This window comes from Stegodyphus dumicola, chromosome 4 (assembly GCF_044657685.1).
Source record: "Stegodyphus dumicola isolate Sdum_Otavi_A_Nest chromosome 4, ASM4465768v1".
NCBI classification, from domain to species: domain Eukaryota; kingdom Metazoa; phylum Arthropoda; class Arachnida; order Araneae; family Eresidae; genus Stegodyphus; species Stegodyphus dumicola.
In genome coordinates, this window is record NC_140771.1 from 10777864 (window position 1) to 10790963 (window position 13100).

Here is a 13100-nt window from a genome sequence, read left to right on the forward strand (position 1 = left end):
CTATGTTATTTTTTTCAAGTCTTGCCCAAATTGAATACCTACAAGAAAGCATGGAATACATTGGTTTTCCGGTATATTTGTAAAAAAACATGTGAACAATTAAAATTGAAAATCATTGTCGAAAAAAATAACAGCTAAGTACGTCGCCACAGCCCAGACTATGATTTTTTTTCAAGTTTTGCTCAAATTAAATGTCATCCTTAAATTGATTTACTATACACAGTTGATTTTTGCACATGTATTTGAACTCCAAAAATCATTTTTTTCAGTTCTAATTCCACATAAATTCCAGATTTAATTCCATTAATATCTTCCAGATGTAAATAATCCCAAAATTTTCTAATCTTGAAATAAATAATTTAACTAGGTATAACTTCATAGTTAATAAGGAAATGTTAAATTTAGAAGCAACCAATGCATAATAATTTTTTTAAATGCATACACAGATTCACTTAACACATAATAAAATAATTAATTTCAAGTTTAGCTGAGACTAAGTGAGTACTTACTCTCTTCGATGAAGATGATCAAGGTAAGAAGAATATCTGGAGCTAATCTTCGAATAAATAGAAATAAAAATTATAATGAAAAGGAAATCCGAAGGTCATCCGGTCTGAGAAGACCGGATTGCAAGCTTACGAGTAAAAAAAAAGGGAGAAGAATGTACGTTGCGGTCATTCGCAGCGTTCAGCTTGCTATATATAATAACCTTCGTTATAACCACACTGACGTAAACGTGACGTAAATTCGTTTATTTACCGTATATTTTTGAAATACAAGCAAGTTTGTAGAATTCTATAGGTTTTTCTTTTGCAAAAGGGTTTTTTTCATTATTCTTAAAAGTTACGAAGTATTCTGTAAACAGAAACTTTTTTTAAATACCTTTTGTTACTTAAAATTATCATCTGAAACAACATATGGTACTAATTTTTAGTTTATTATTATTAATTCAATTATTTAATTTAATTAAATTCAGAAATAGCCTTATAATCATAGAGAACTGCTTCATTTTGATCTTTATATTTTGTTTCATTCATAATTATTAACGTAGAATGTTCAGTATTATCATTGGCTGTAGATTTTGTTCATGCTGAGGAAATATTCATTTAGATGTTTTGTTCATTTTCAGTTCATGAATATTTCATGAAAGTTCGTGGGTTCGAAATTCACTAATTAATAAATCTTTCAATCCATATTACGAATAAATTTACGATTCTCTTCTTACCAATAACAGAGCTTTGTCGTGAGAAGATCTTTTGGCAAAAATAAATTTTTATATGGGTATGATAAATCGACAGATTGATAATTAATTAGACAATTAGGCAATATTTTTTATACTTCTCAATCCAGGAGATATGTTCTTTTATTCTTCTCTTTTAAATGGTATTATAGTATTTTAAGTATCATTAATATTAATAAAAACTTTCATATTATTTCGGTGCTCATATTATGTATGCAAAGCACCGATTACAGCCAAAAAGAAAGATGCACAAATATATGTTATTAGCAGTCCCATATACAGAATTTCAAAGTTCTGAGGCTACTCGTTTTTGAGTTATACATACATACGTACGTACAGACGTCTGGAAAAAATTTCTTCTGACTCCATTTAAATCCACTTTACAATCTGTTTTATGAAAGAGCCTTTATTCTGTCCATACGTACAGATGTCAGGCAAAAACATCGTTCAAATGGATTCAAGAGTGGTCAAAATGGATATTTGCGTTGAAATATGATAGAAGTTTTTAGCGATTACAATACTTTCTTTACTTCGTACAAGGAGGTAAAAACGTGTGTATATGTAGCATATCTAGATTCAGTGCCTTAAAAGCATAAAGAAACATTTTCATGACATTATTTTATATAAAATAGTAGTATTTATTATTTACATGCTTACTATATGTATTGGTCTTAACTTTCTTTTATTAACTGACTGCTAAATTTATCTTCAAACAGGAAAGTACATTGTAGTGACTCAAATATCAGATCTTTAGTTTCAAATAAAATACATTTATTTGCTAATAATTTAGAACTTTAAACCGAAATCTTGAATGTATTGCTTAATATGCTACACTCAACTTTAAAATTAGAAAATAACATTTCTAACTGGCACATATTACCAAAAGGCGACTGCTAAAAAAGAAAGTCAAAAATAAACTTCTAGTTCATGGTTAAAAAGAGCAATAAAAATCGTTTGTGTTGCCTGGTTAATATGTAGCCTTGTTACTGCAACATGACCTCAATGTTTTCGATGAAGTAATCGCTATTGTAGAGAATGAAAATGTGCATCCTTGCTTTGCTGTCATTTATAGTTTCATTTAATATTATCATCTGATCGTAGAAAAATGGGAAAAGTGAAGCTAAAAATAAAATCCGAAAATTATTTTCTGAATTAAAGTTTCTTCGAAATGCTCTTAGAATATGGTATCTCAGAATTAAGTTAAAACTTCTGTTTCTAATTCATAAAAAGATTTTTGTAAATGACTTCCTGTTCAAAAGAATAAACGGAATAAAATTGTATTTTAATTATTTAACCTTTGGCTTGTCTAGCTTTCTTGCGAAAATGAACCATGTATTCATGCACAGCTCGTTGCTCATTAAAATGATCTTATAATTTTAGAGATGCTTTAAAATTTTAGATTAATAAAAATAATATATTAATACCCGTACGTAACATGCGATACTTCAAACGAGTGCATTGAAATGTATCTTTACATATGTCGTGTAAGAGTAATAATTATCACGACAGCGAAGTGTAACAATAAATTTGTTTATAGAAAATATGGGTGTTGTAAAACGATTAGAGATTTTGAAGCCCGAAAAACTTAAATAAAAAATTTCAACGTACAATCTTTTCATTTTAAATACCATTTTGTTTACCTTGTTTCAATAAATAACCTCTAATAAAGTATTAATTATTTTTTAAACTTAAACAAATACATTATATGTTATTAAAATGTACTAGTTATCCATTTATAAATTTTCTTGTGTGTTCAAAATGTGCATGTGATATTCATATACACTTTTCTTCTGTTTATATTTTTCTCTGATTTATATATTTAAAATTATTATAGATAACTTTACTCATAAATACCTTTAATTTTAATAAGCAATGAAGAATAGATTACTGTACAGTCCTGTTACTTCGTAGGACTATAACAACCATTTTTTGTCAGTTATAAATGATGTACAGTTGTCAGAAAACACATGCAAATTTGGCGAAATTTAATAGAAAATACAGTAAAATTGTATGTTTTGAAAAGAAATTTTTACATTTCAACATTTCATCAGGGTATTTTACTTACGACATCAGAGTGTGTGATACATTCGGTAAATCATACATGACGCTCACGCTTAGCGAAGGGTTTAAGAAATTGGTTCAGCAGGCTGATGATATTAGCAACTTTCTTTTTGGCAACATCATTTGCAATACTGAATCTAAACTCTTCGCACTGCAATTTTCTTTAGTAGCCAAAGTAAAAGCTTTAGTATCTTCTACAAAAGAAAATTGCTTTAGTAGCAAAAAGGCTTTTGCTACTAAAGCAATTTTCTTTAGTAGCAAAAGTTCTTCGAATAAAAATAAAACATCAGAGTTTATTTTCTTTAAAAAAATCGTTATCATTTGTTTTACTCCTGCTCTCTCATTAATAAATTTATTAGTCCAAAGGGGCAATTTGCCCAGAAGGACTATTAATTTCATTTTGGTATTTTGTGTCGATTCACGATAAGCATTGTTTCACTTTCCAAATTGTTGCCACAAAATATTATAGCCCTGTATTATATTTAAAGAAATTAAATAATGAAGAATTTGCATGAATGTATGTATGTTTCTCGCATTGTAATGAAACAATGGTACCTACACTCATCAAATTTTGAATAACGTAATCTCCCATAGAATACGGGCATGTGGATGCCCTAATTTGAATTTGAAATTTGTTTTATTATCTATTTCATATTTTGTAACGCTTCAACGAATTTTTGATTAACGAGCTCGACGATTTCAATGCGAGCAATAGTAACACGGTACGGAGAAAAAAAAAAAAAAAAAAAACATTTTTATCTCCAGCGCGCAAGATTCTGTATCGAAAATTCTAAAGATATGCTCATTTTAAAATTATTTTGCGATATTGCTGTTGAACAAAGTTTTATGATGCGAAGAACTTGATAGTTAATAAATAAGAGTAACACACAAAATGTTAAAAAAACGGCCCTTTGGATGTAATTCAAAATGAGAAATCTTTCAGATTTCTTTTAAAGAAGAATGTACTTCTTTATAATATAGTATTTAATACATTTGCCCTTAACGAATCTTCAGTTGGTGACCGCGTTCGTGATTGGGTGATTGCGATTAAATATCTACAAACCGGAAAGCTGAAACATCATCAGAGAGATCACAGCTGTCAGGGTAAGGCTAAAAATTTCTTCTTTTTATAAACCGGACCCCAAAATATGGTTTCTTGAGACCGAAGTGCACCGCAATGCTCGAATTACGGCTGATCGAACAAAATACGATTATTTGGTCAGTTCGATCAGAGACATTATCGCAGAACATTGCGATAGCAGGAACATTGTCACAAGTCGCTGACGATCCTCGACAAACCGCCAGACGACCGCAAATATCGGGCCATTAAAAAGAGATTTATTCGCGAAAAATTTCAACATGTTTGCCGATTCTGTATCACACAAATCTCAGGAACTTCTGACTGAATTGGAAATGGGTGACAGGAAACCATCCCAACTTCTCTGCGAAATGCGAAACTTAGCGACGGAGCAGGTGCCGAATGAATTTTTGAAAACCTTGTGGATGCAGCGATTGCCCCTTAACAAGCAGAGCATTTTTTCTGTAAACAACGGTGATTTGTCCAAACTGTCGACTAAAGACAAGATATGGGAATTAAATTTCAAATCCCATTAGGTCAACGATTTTTCAAACCATGAAATTGCTTACCAACAAAACCCTGTTGGCGTAGGTGATATTTCGAAGACCACCATCATAACACCTTTAAGACTTTTTGAATTTCCTTATATGACATTTGGTCTATGTAAAGCTGCACAAACCTTCCAAAGGTTTATCAGCACCGTGCTGAGCGGCCTAAACTTTCTGTTCGGCTATCTCGATGACATTCTCATTGCTTCTCCAGACACAGAAACGTGCAAAAAACTTCTTAAATTAGAAGAAGGCTCCTTAACTACGGACTGTGTATAAGCATTTCAAAGTGTAAATTTGTTCTGAACAAAGTTGAATATTTAGGTTACGAAAGGAAGGAATTGAACCTCTTACTTCGAATGTTGGTATAATTAGCCAATATCCTAAACCAGAGTTCTTAACAAGCTTGAGCATCGTTTCTGCACCATCTGATAACAAAATTGCCTAAGATTTACAAAAACAGATATCAAACTTAACACTGCGGATAGCAGAAATCAGTAGATGTAGAGATTCCAGTCCACAAAGACGAAGATACGAATCGAATCCAAGAATATTGGTTAAAATATAACAAACTGTTATTTTCACCAACGCTTTGGTGTCAGAACTTACAAGGGCACACGGTTTCGCAAATATCCGATTTGTGTACAAGAAAACTGAATCCCCGGCTTTCAATGACGATCGAAAGTCAAGGGGGTCGAACTGAGTAGTCTATGTATTCGTGACATCGCATTAACAGCCCATTTTTTAATTGACGCTAGAACAGAAATATCAATTATCTCACCACCAAGAAAGAACTATGTTTAAGCTGTTTGTAACAATGGTACAGTAATCAAAGCATATGGTAAAAAGTTGTTGGAACTTTATTTGGTACTATGCAGATCTTTCAATTTACCTTTTATGATTGACACCTATTGCTGGAATAGACTCTTTTTCACATATTAGCTTATTATTCGACAGTACAAATAGAAAATTAATCGATGGTACCACCTCATTGACGACAAAAGATACTTTACGTAACAATGGCGCCACTCCTAAATACACTGCTAACGTTTTTCAAAACCAATATAGAACCATTCTAAATAAATTTCCCAACTTACATAAACCGACCATAAAAAAGATAAAATTAAGAAAATGATATGCAGCATTTCATGTTAACCGAAGAAAAGCCCATATTCTATTCTCTGAAGTCAGAAGACTTTCTCATGAAAAACTGATTGCTGTGGAAAAAGAATTCGATAATATGCTGCAAGAAGGTCTCCGCAGACCATCCAAAAGCAGCTGTTAAAGTCCATTACATCTCACTTTAAAGTAAAAATACTATGACTGAAGGCCTTGCGGTAGTTATTGTGGGCTTAAAATGCAAGCACCGTACAAGACCGTTACCAGCTATCTTTCCTAATGGACTGTACAAACAATCTGAGGACTAAACTTTGTGTTCTGTTATCTCGATGACATTCTCGTTGCTTCTCCAGACACATAAACAGATAAAATACATCTTGAATCAGTAAACAGAGGGCTCAATAATGCTCTGCAATATATAAATTTCGCCTGAACAAAGTTAAATTTTTAGGTCATGAAATATCAACGGAAGAAATGCAGCCGTTCCCTTCAAAAGATGATACAAGTAAACAGTATCCTAAACGAGGATCTTTTAAAAGCTTGCACAGACTTTTGAAACTGCTGAATATTTACCATAGCTTTATATTAAACTGCGCAAAATTGCAACAACCGTTGAGAATCTTGCTTAAAGGAGCAAAGAAAAACAGAAAAAAAAACTTTCATTTGGATCATCTCTATGAAAAGTATACAGAACGCTGTTATTAATATCAAAAGCGTATTGTGAAACTCAGCAAAGTTATCTTACTAATTCAGAAGTCAAACAACAAAAATCAGCGTTATATTTACAAAATTTTCACAGGACTAGTTTCGATGGTTTTACCGAACCACCATCCTCAGCTGCAAAACCGCAAATGAACAAAATAGGAAATAATGATTAGATAAGAAAAGAAAGCCTGGACAAGAATAAGCAAGTGGCGCTATCTGTTGGTGAAAACTTATTCTTGTCCAGGCTTTCTTATCTTATCTAATCATTATTTCCTATCTTGTTCATTTGCGGTTTTGCAGCTGAGGATGGTGGTTCGGTAAAACCATCGAAACTAGTCCTGTGAAAATTTTGTAAATATAACGCTGATTTTTGTAGTTTGACTTCTGAATTAGTATTTATTCGGCTTGTTATTGTGTCTTAAAGTTGTCTTACCCTAATCAGATGCCTCGGATCAGTCTAATAAAAGATGCATCTGATTCCGCCGTGGAAGATGTAATCCATCAATTATATAATTGTGAAAAACAACCACTAGGCTTTTTCTCTCGATCCCTATCATCAACGCAGAGAAAATACAGTGTTTATGATAGAGAATTTCTTGCATTCTATCTAGCAGTAAAGCATTTTGAGTACATTCTGGAAGAACGGTCATTTAGTATCTTCACTGATCATAAAACTATCACAGCCTTTCCAAGACAAGTCCGGCAGTTGAACTGTTTCTGAATTCACTACAGACTTACAGTACCTTTTTGGAGCGGAACAGACACATTGTTGAGAAATTAAACCATCGCTACTCCAATTGATTTTACAGTTACTGCAGATTGCTAGGAGAATGAAAACATCAAGATTCTTAAATCAGACTCCAGTTTCAAAATAGCACATATTTCTATCCCGGATAGCAATAAGAAAATTTACTCTTAAAATTTACTCTATTAATTTTAACTGCCATACATTCCTACAGAATTTCGCGGAAGTGTATGTTTTAGCAAACATAACATATTCCATCTCAGAATTCGTGAAACAATGAAGCTGGTGACAAAAATCATTCATTTAGCTGGCATAAGCAAAGACTGTAAAATGTGAACTAGAGCATGCTTAGCATGCCAATGAGCCAAAGTTTCACAAACATACCCATGATCCAGCTGCTTATTTCAAACTTTCAACGTTTTAAACACCTTAATATAAACACTGTTGGCCCTTTGGCAGCTAGGTGTCTGCTTACTATCACTGATAGATCCACTTAGTGCACCAAAGCTGTTCCTTTAGAAACCAAACTGCAGATTACATCGCAAATGCCCTCGTCGCAACTCGGACTTCCAGATTTGAAATATCACAGAAGATAACATCCGACAAAGATTGAGAGTTTGAAAGCGAATTCTTCCAGTCTTCGAGCAAATACCTAGGCTTCAAAGCTAACCCCCTCACAGATTATCATCCTCAGTCTAACGTTTTAATTGAACGCCAGCATCGAACTTTGATAAACAGCCTGAAATCCCAACTTCAAACTCAAATTCTTGGACCTGATATTCTACCCTTAATTTTTCTTGGCATTTGGTCCGCCATTAAAACAGATATGAGTTGTTCTTCCACTGAACGCTCATCTGTCAACGGCACTTCAATCTGTTTGCCTGAAGAATTTTTCAATAAATCCCCAACTGCCATGTATTTAGATTTTATTCGAAAATTGCAAATCCAAGTACAAAATCCAAAACCAACTCCAACAACCCCCATAGAAGAAAACCAAAGATTTAGCAAATGGTTCGCATGTATTTACTTTTAATAAAATAATTTCAACTTTTTTTCAACCAACCTGTCTTTGACCATATTAACCTTTTGGGAAATTTTTCGCTGGGGTAGTTTCAGGTAAAGTTAAAAGAATATCCATAGATAGACTCAAACCATGTTTCAAATTCAAAGATTAAGTAACAACAAATCTTCAGACATGTGAAGCCGATAACTCCACAATCTCACAATCACTTATTAATAACAATGATCCTTCAAAAAACACTGACCCTAGAAATACAAGAACTAGTCGAAGAGGGAGATTTCTGGCACGTGTGAGAGACTACTGTGAGGTATAACGTTATCACTGGAAAGGGGGGGGCATCATTTTCAGTACTGAAGCGCCATCTGTCAAACTCGTCGCGTTGCTATTTTCTTCTTCTCAAGTGGCAAAAGTAAATTAGTTTCGAACACAAATAAAACACTAGAGCATCTCTTTCTAAAAAAAAAACCGTTATTACTTGTTTTACTTCTATCTCTCGTTACTAAAATTATTTAAAGACTTTTCCTTTATAGTATACTTTTTTAATACATTTGTCCTTGATCAAGGAATTTCCAACTTGATCCTTAATAAAAAATTCAAAACACCAGCAGTTTGCTTCAAGAACATAAAATGTTTCAGATAGGAATAGCTAATCAAAACTAAAATGCCATATAAAATGGCAAAATACTTGCTTTAGAAGTAATTATTTATAAAATTTCTTTTCAGACCGCAAATCACGTTTTTTCATACCGACACTGAATAAAGGTAATATACAGGTAAGTTGACTTGCTGATTCTTATGGCTCTTAGAAAAGCATACTTTAATACAAAAAAAAGTGCCGCTATCAGTTTAAGAATAAATATTCAATTGCTCCTTAAGTACGATACAATCACTTTTCCTTTTCAGACGTCAACGTCAGCCTTTCCTTTGAAGGTTTTTATTTTAACTGCTGCAGCTATACATTTCAGAAAAAAAGTCTATACGAGCAAGAATAGAAGAATAACGCTCCATTCTAAAGCAAACAGAATTATGATGAAATGTGTAGAGTCAGTTATTCCTTTTCCTTATGAGATACACAGAAAACCTGCTTAGCGCCTTAATAAAAAAATAATGCGTCATTCAGCGGTTAAGGAAAAGTGAAAATAATTTCTGAAACTCCGCATTGTTAGCTTATCTCTTTCTCCTTTGATACGATAAGTGCTGCTTAGTGAAAGAAACATTCTGTATTAAATTTTACACTATTCGTGCTAAAACAACAATTAATTTACAAAATTTTAGATGTGAACAGTATTTTAAAGGATATTATTATACAAATAGGAAATTTTTATTGAACTATGAATTCTCTTTATCTTGACATGTTTTGTGACTGGAGTGATGATGAAGGTATGGATAATTAAAATATTTTACTTTCTGATTATAGCTTTTATTATTATTATTATTATTATTATTATTATTATTATTTGAAACAACTAGGAAACATCTAATAAAATGTAGTATTTTTACTTTTTATTTTTTAAATAATAAAATATTTTTATTTATTTATAGGAAGGAAGAAGGTAACTGACTCAACTACAAAAATCGAAAAAGCTAAAGCACTTGAGGAAGAAGAGTTAGCAAAGCTTGTAGAGGTGATATGTTTAAAGTTTCTCTTTTTCTTTGTATTTATATATCATCCCAAGTAGCACGTGACGTAGCACAGACGTGACTACGACCACTTTGCAACCTCTCGGACCAGTTTGCAACGTCTTTGCTACGTCATGTGCTACTTGGGATACATCTTCCTAAATCTTAACCATTCAAAGAATCTCTTCATGAGTTTTATTACTATATCTATAGATTTTCTAAATATTTATGCAAATTATGCGAGAATTTATGGGAAGAATTCAGATATTAAAATCATACATGAAAAAGTGCTGGTAATTTAATATCAATTGCAATGAATTACAATTACAATTTTTGCATGACAAAGTAACATATTTAGAAGAACCCTATTTTTAACTTAATAATTTTCGAAATGCATTTCGGCACGTTCTAAAGAGCCACTTTATCTATTACTAGTTGACCTGAACCAGTAGTTTTAAAAGGAAAACAAAAAGTTAAATACCGTTAACTTTCATTTTTTAATACTTACGCCGATGATAATATAACAAATTAATAATATAGCATATTAATCATTAACATATTGAACCGCTATTGTTGTGTTCCTCTTTTCTTGAAACGTATCTGAATGGCTTCCCTCCCAAATTTTTGTTTTGCTCTATTTTATTAGGCCAATGAAGGAATTTGCCCAGAAGGGCTATTAATTTCATTGTGGCATTTTTCGTTGAAAATTATAAACGGCGAATTACTTTTCGAATTGTTGCCACCAAATATGATCGCTCTGTGTAAAGTAATTAAATAATCAAGAATCTGCATGAATGTATGTATGTTTCTCGCACTGTGATAAAACAACGGTACCTAGAGCCATCAAAATTTGAACAACGTAAACTTCCGTAGAATATGGGCATGTGGAAGCCCTAATTTGTATTTTTAATTTCTTTTATTTTCGATTTCATATTTTGTAACACTTCAACGAATTTTTGATTAACAAACTAATGCGAGCAATGGCAGCACTGTACGGAGAAAAAAAAAAAAAAAAAAAAAAAAAAAACATTTTCATCTCCAGAGCGCGAGACTCTGTATCAGAAATTCTGAAGATATGCTCATTTTAAAATTATTTTGCCATTTTGCTGTTAATCTGAATTTTATGGTTTGAGTACGTAGAACATGATATTTAATAAATAAAGATAACACAACGTTAAAAAACGCCCCTTTGGACGTAATTTTAAATCTGATACCTTTCAGATTTTAATTATTTTTTTCTGCACAGTTTTTTCTTTATTTGGCATCGTAGGTCTATCTATTTGTTCGTAAAAAATATTTGTATCAAGTACAATTTCTTTTTATTCCTCAAACTGCCGAGTTTTAAAAGGATTTAAGATTCAACCGGTTGAGGCGTTTGTACTGAATGACTTGTTATTTTATGATTGTTTAATTCCTAAGGTTCCTTGTTATTTTATGATTGTTTAATTCCTAAGGTTCCTTGTTATTTTATGATTGTTTAATTCTGTGCTTGGTAATGTCAGTTGCTGTCAGCAACACCAGCTGAACGTTTTTTAATATGACGACATGCTTTTTACCCAACATTTGTTGCAAAATTTCAAATCAAATAATTTATTGACTCAATATATTTGTTACATTTCAGATATCCAGCAAATTTTGAGCAGTACTGTAGGCTAGTAACTGAAATAACGTCTTAACAAATGTAATCCTCCTATCATGAACGTGCTATTAAAAGATTATTCTAAGAATGTGATAAACCTAAATTTTAATACAGCATAATTTTAAATAATAAATATAATAAATCAATGGAGTTAATAAAACACTGCAATAAAAGTTTTGCTTAATTTTCTACTTCTTCTTTAAAAAATAATAAAGTAAGTAATATTTAAGTAATTATGTGTGAATTATGTTCGACTTTCACAGTTTTTTCTAAAGTTTGCTATACCTAGCCATCGTTTCATCAAAAATTGTAAGGATTTTGAAGCTTTGTTCATATCACGATCTTCACGATCAAAGAGAACTTCCTTGGCATTCTCAATGGAATTGAATACCAACTCATGTCTTTTGTTGGGTTCTTAGTATCTGATCTAATTTCAGGTCCATGTTTGAAATTATATCAAAGAATCTAATTAAAAATCATTTTCCTTCTGTACGAGAAAGTTCTTCCAAGCGTAGATCTATATTTTAATTAAAATTTTTTAAAAAATTGATATATGTTATTAATTAAAATATTTTATCATATTTACATCTAAAATGCACTTATCTCTAAGTTAAACTACCATGCAAAATTTAGTATAATAAGAAGAATGAAGCAGTATTTTAATTTTTTACTGAAAATTTTATACATTCATTTAATTCAAATTCATTAGCTCGTTTAATCTTACAATCGAATTTGATCAAAAAACATGAAATAATTGTACAAAAATAATCGGAAATATGAAGTTGAAAAATACGGCAGCACAAACTTCAGAGTGTTTAACTTTATTTAGAGGATTTTATGTGACTACACTTGAGACGAACGCGCTCAAAATAAAAATGCCTGTGTATTTCATTTTCCTGTACAAATTTCGTTAACTAATCTAATAATTCTTGGTGCCTAGCAGTAGATTTTTTTAAACCATGCACAACAGAAATCCGATTTTTCGGAATCCAGAAATCGGGAGATCCATTTATCCGCATAACAATTTCTTCCTCAGGCCATAGAATTTAGGCTTAATTAATAATAAAGTCCTTTAATTTTTTTCATATGATTTAATTGTTAAGTAATGCAGGCACGTAAAATTCAAACGGGAATGCATATTTTAAGACTATTACATCAGTTTTGATAACTGGATACATTCGTTTTATATTTATTTATTAGCTAATAACAATAAAAGCAATTTACTGTAGTCCAATCCATCTAACATATATTTTCCTTTAATTTAATGTCATAACTTATTTTCATAAGTAACTTATCTTCACAAATAAATAAAATAGTTCTGCAG

At 31.5% G+C, this 13100-nt stretch overlaps 2 protein-coding genes across 4 annotated transcripts in view; one reads left to right on the forward strand and one right to left on the reverse strand.

The window, feature by feature from the left end:
- Window positions 1–626, reverse strand: part of LOC118186940 (SEC14-like protein 2) — a 124284-nt gene extending 123658 nt beyond the window's left edge. The window contains exon 1 of the mRNA XM_085814545.1: window positions 510–626. The gene's annotated coding sequence lies outside the window, so the exon portion shown is untranslated. The remainder of the gene's footprint in view (window positions 1–509) is intronic.
- The window catches only part of LOC118201854 (retinal-binding protein-like), a 142948-nt gene that overhangs the window by 72245 nt on the left and 57603 nt on the right, over window positions 1–13100 (forward strand). For 2 of the 3 annotated variants that reach the window (XM_085814542.1, XM_085814543.1), the window contains exon 2: window positions 10060–10142. In XM_085814542.1, coding sequence (XP_085670668.1) covers window positions 10060–10142 — 83 coding nt within the window. Of the gene's footprint in view, window positions 1–9683; window positions 9898–10059; window positions 10143–13100 lie in introns of those variants that run through there. The other variant, XM_035374018.2, reaches the window with a different exon arrangement.